At 38.3% G+C, this 2,142-nt stretch overlaps 1 protein-coding gene across 1 annotated transcript in view; it reads left to right on the top strand.

The window, feature by feature from the left end:
• The window catches only part of COL19A1 (collagen, type XIX, alpha 1), a 383,175-nt gene that overhangs the window by 102,022 nt on the left and 279,011 nt on the right, over positions 1-2,142 (top strand). The window contains exon 12 of the mRNA XM_012646513.1: positions 2,058-2,102. Coding sequence (XP_012501967.1) covers positions 2,058-2,102 — 45 coding nt within the window. The remainder of the gene's footprint in view (positions 1-2,057; positions 2,103-2,142) is intronic.

Genomic DNA, 2,142 nt, shown 5'->3' with positions numbered 1-2,142 from the left:
CTACGGACAACTAATCCCTTAAGAAAATATCTTTCTTTTGGAAAAAATTCATAATAAGTAAGGAGTTTTGCATGGGCCAGGCTGCTTTCTTCTGTGCATAGTAGCATTCTCTTTACCAAGGTGAACTTCCTTTGGACGCCTTTACTGTCCAAGGGCTGCTTTCTCCTTCTGGGAAGGAGCACGATTGTATGTGACCAGCATTACTGGAAACACAGAGACAGGTATATTCCACTTTCTTGGAAGGATGGGGAGCTACTTCAAGTGGGGCCAGCTGGCCTGATACCACCCAAATAATTCCACACAAAGGAGAGCATATTGATGCAATATTAGATGCCCACCAAGGCCAAGCACATCATTTCTATGATCTGGAGAAGTTTTATAGGTCCTAGTAACAAGACGTCAGAAGTTACTCTGCATCTAGTATTTTCTCTGTGGCTGAACATATGGTTTAAAAAGACATGCACTTATTTATAGTTCCAGCTTTTGAGAAAATCTTCTGTTGCTTGGCCTAATAAAGATAATAAGATTGAACTGGCAGCAACGAAGTGGCAAGCTTCTGAATTTCTTCACAGCAGTTCTAGGCAAAACCCATTGATACAGCATGTGCCGCATCTGTGAGTCGAGTTGCAAGCCAAGGGATGTGCAGATTTATCTGCTGGGAAATAGTTCTGGACTTTCCAGCAGCTGTTTGTGGTGGCTGCATCATGCTGACATCGTGGCTGATGTACTGGAGGCATTTAGCAGCTTCAATGTCAGCTTGAATTAATAGATCAAGTTAAAGTCTGTATTTTAGGAAAAATGTAGAAAAAGGTAGACCGTGCAATCAGTGGTAAAAATGCCTAATAACTAACCTATTTTCTTTCCTGATAACTTTCTTGAGGGTAGATGAAACGAAAATATTTAATTGTGTATATCTGAGTTTGTATGTGCACACACACACAAACACTCATACGCACACCATATACATTCATTTGGTTATCTGGGTATTTATGTGTATATAAAATAATATACTCACAAACTTTATATGTACGTGTGTGTGTGTGTATACATATATGTGTGTATGTATACTAAACAGCTGGCATTCCTTTTCATATAATTAACATGAATTTTAATTATACCAAGTGTTACCTTGCTGAACCATTACAAAAAACCTGGAGATCAGAAATGCTTTATCTCTTGTCTCTGCGCCCTCAGGAAATGCCTGCTGAATGCCTTTTCTGTTCAAGGCCCTCCATGGGTAGAGGGATGCACATGACCTGTCCCTAGCACTCACTTGCTGGCTATGTTGTCACAAGTGCCTGACATATAGGAGGTGCTCAACGTTATCATTATCGTTGAATGTATGAATGGAACATCAGTACTCTAAATATCTGTGCAGAATTGAGTGGGGGAAACAGGCTTGTCAGATCAGAGAGGGTTTAGTTGAACAAATGGGGACTTAGACCTTTTAGAGTAAACATGGTGATTGAGAGCCAGCTGCCCTCCAGCCACCAATCCTCTTTCTGTGACTGTCTCAGTCACAGAAAGAGCAGAGAAGAACTTGGCACTAGTGTTGGAGCTGGAGCCGAAACTCCAGGGTTCAAACCTGAACTCTTTCATCAAGAAACTCTCGCTAGACTGGAATTCCACAGAAGTCAGCTTTCTAAGAAGGCTGTTTCTACTGGATCTAATAAAATAAATAATAATAATAACAAGAATGGTTACCAGTCTGTGTCAGATACTATGCAGGTGCATTCAAGTATCAAAACAAACCAGTGAGTGAAATACTATTATCCTACTTATTTTATACAGTCCACAATTCAGGCTTATGAAGATTACATTGCTTGAAAGTAGTGAAGCTATAGCTTAAACACTAGAAGATTGTTCCTTTAGTATTCAGGAATGTTTAAATCTTGTGTAATTTAATATTGGTTTAGAGATTATATATTAAAAATGGTTCTTTATATTATAGTTATTGATGTTTTCATTGTTAGAAACATTATCATTATTACTGTAAAAATTGCATGTATTATAAGTATTGTTCCTATTACTACACACATCACATTCCTCTTCTACAGGGAGAACAAGGTTTCAAAGGCAGTAAAGGAGAAACTGGTGAAAAGGTAAATATCTCTCTTTACATATGCATCTGTAAAAATAAAT

This window comes from Propithecus coquereli, unplaced genomic scaffold (genome assembly GCF_000956105.1).
Source record: "Propithecus coquereli isolate 6110/MARCELLA unplaced genomic scaffold, Pcoq_1.0 Scaffold244, whole genome shotgun sequence".
NCBI classification, from domain to species: domain Eukaryota; kingdom Metazoa; phylum Chordata; class Mammalia; order Primates; family Indriidae; genus Propithecus; species Propithecus coquereli.
This window is presented reverse-complemented; position numbering and strand designations above follow the sequence as displayed.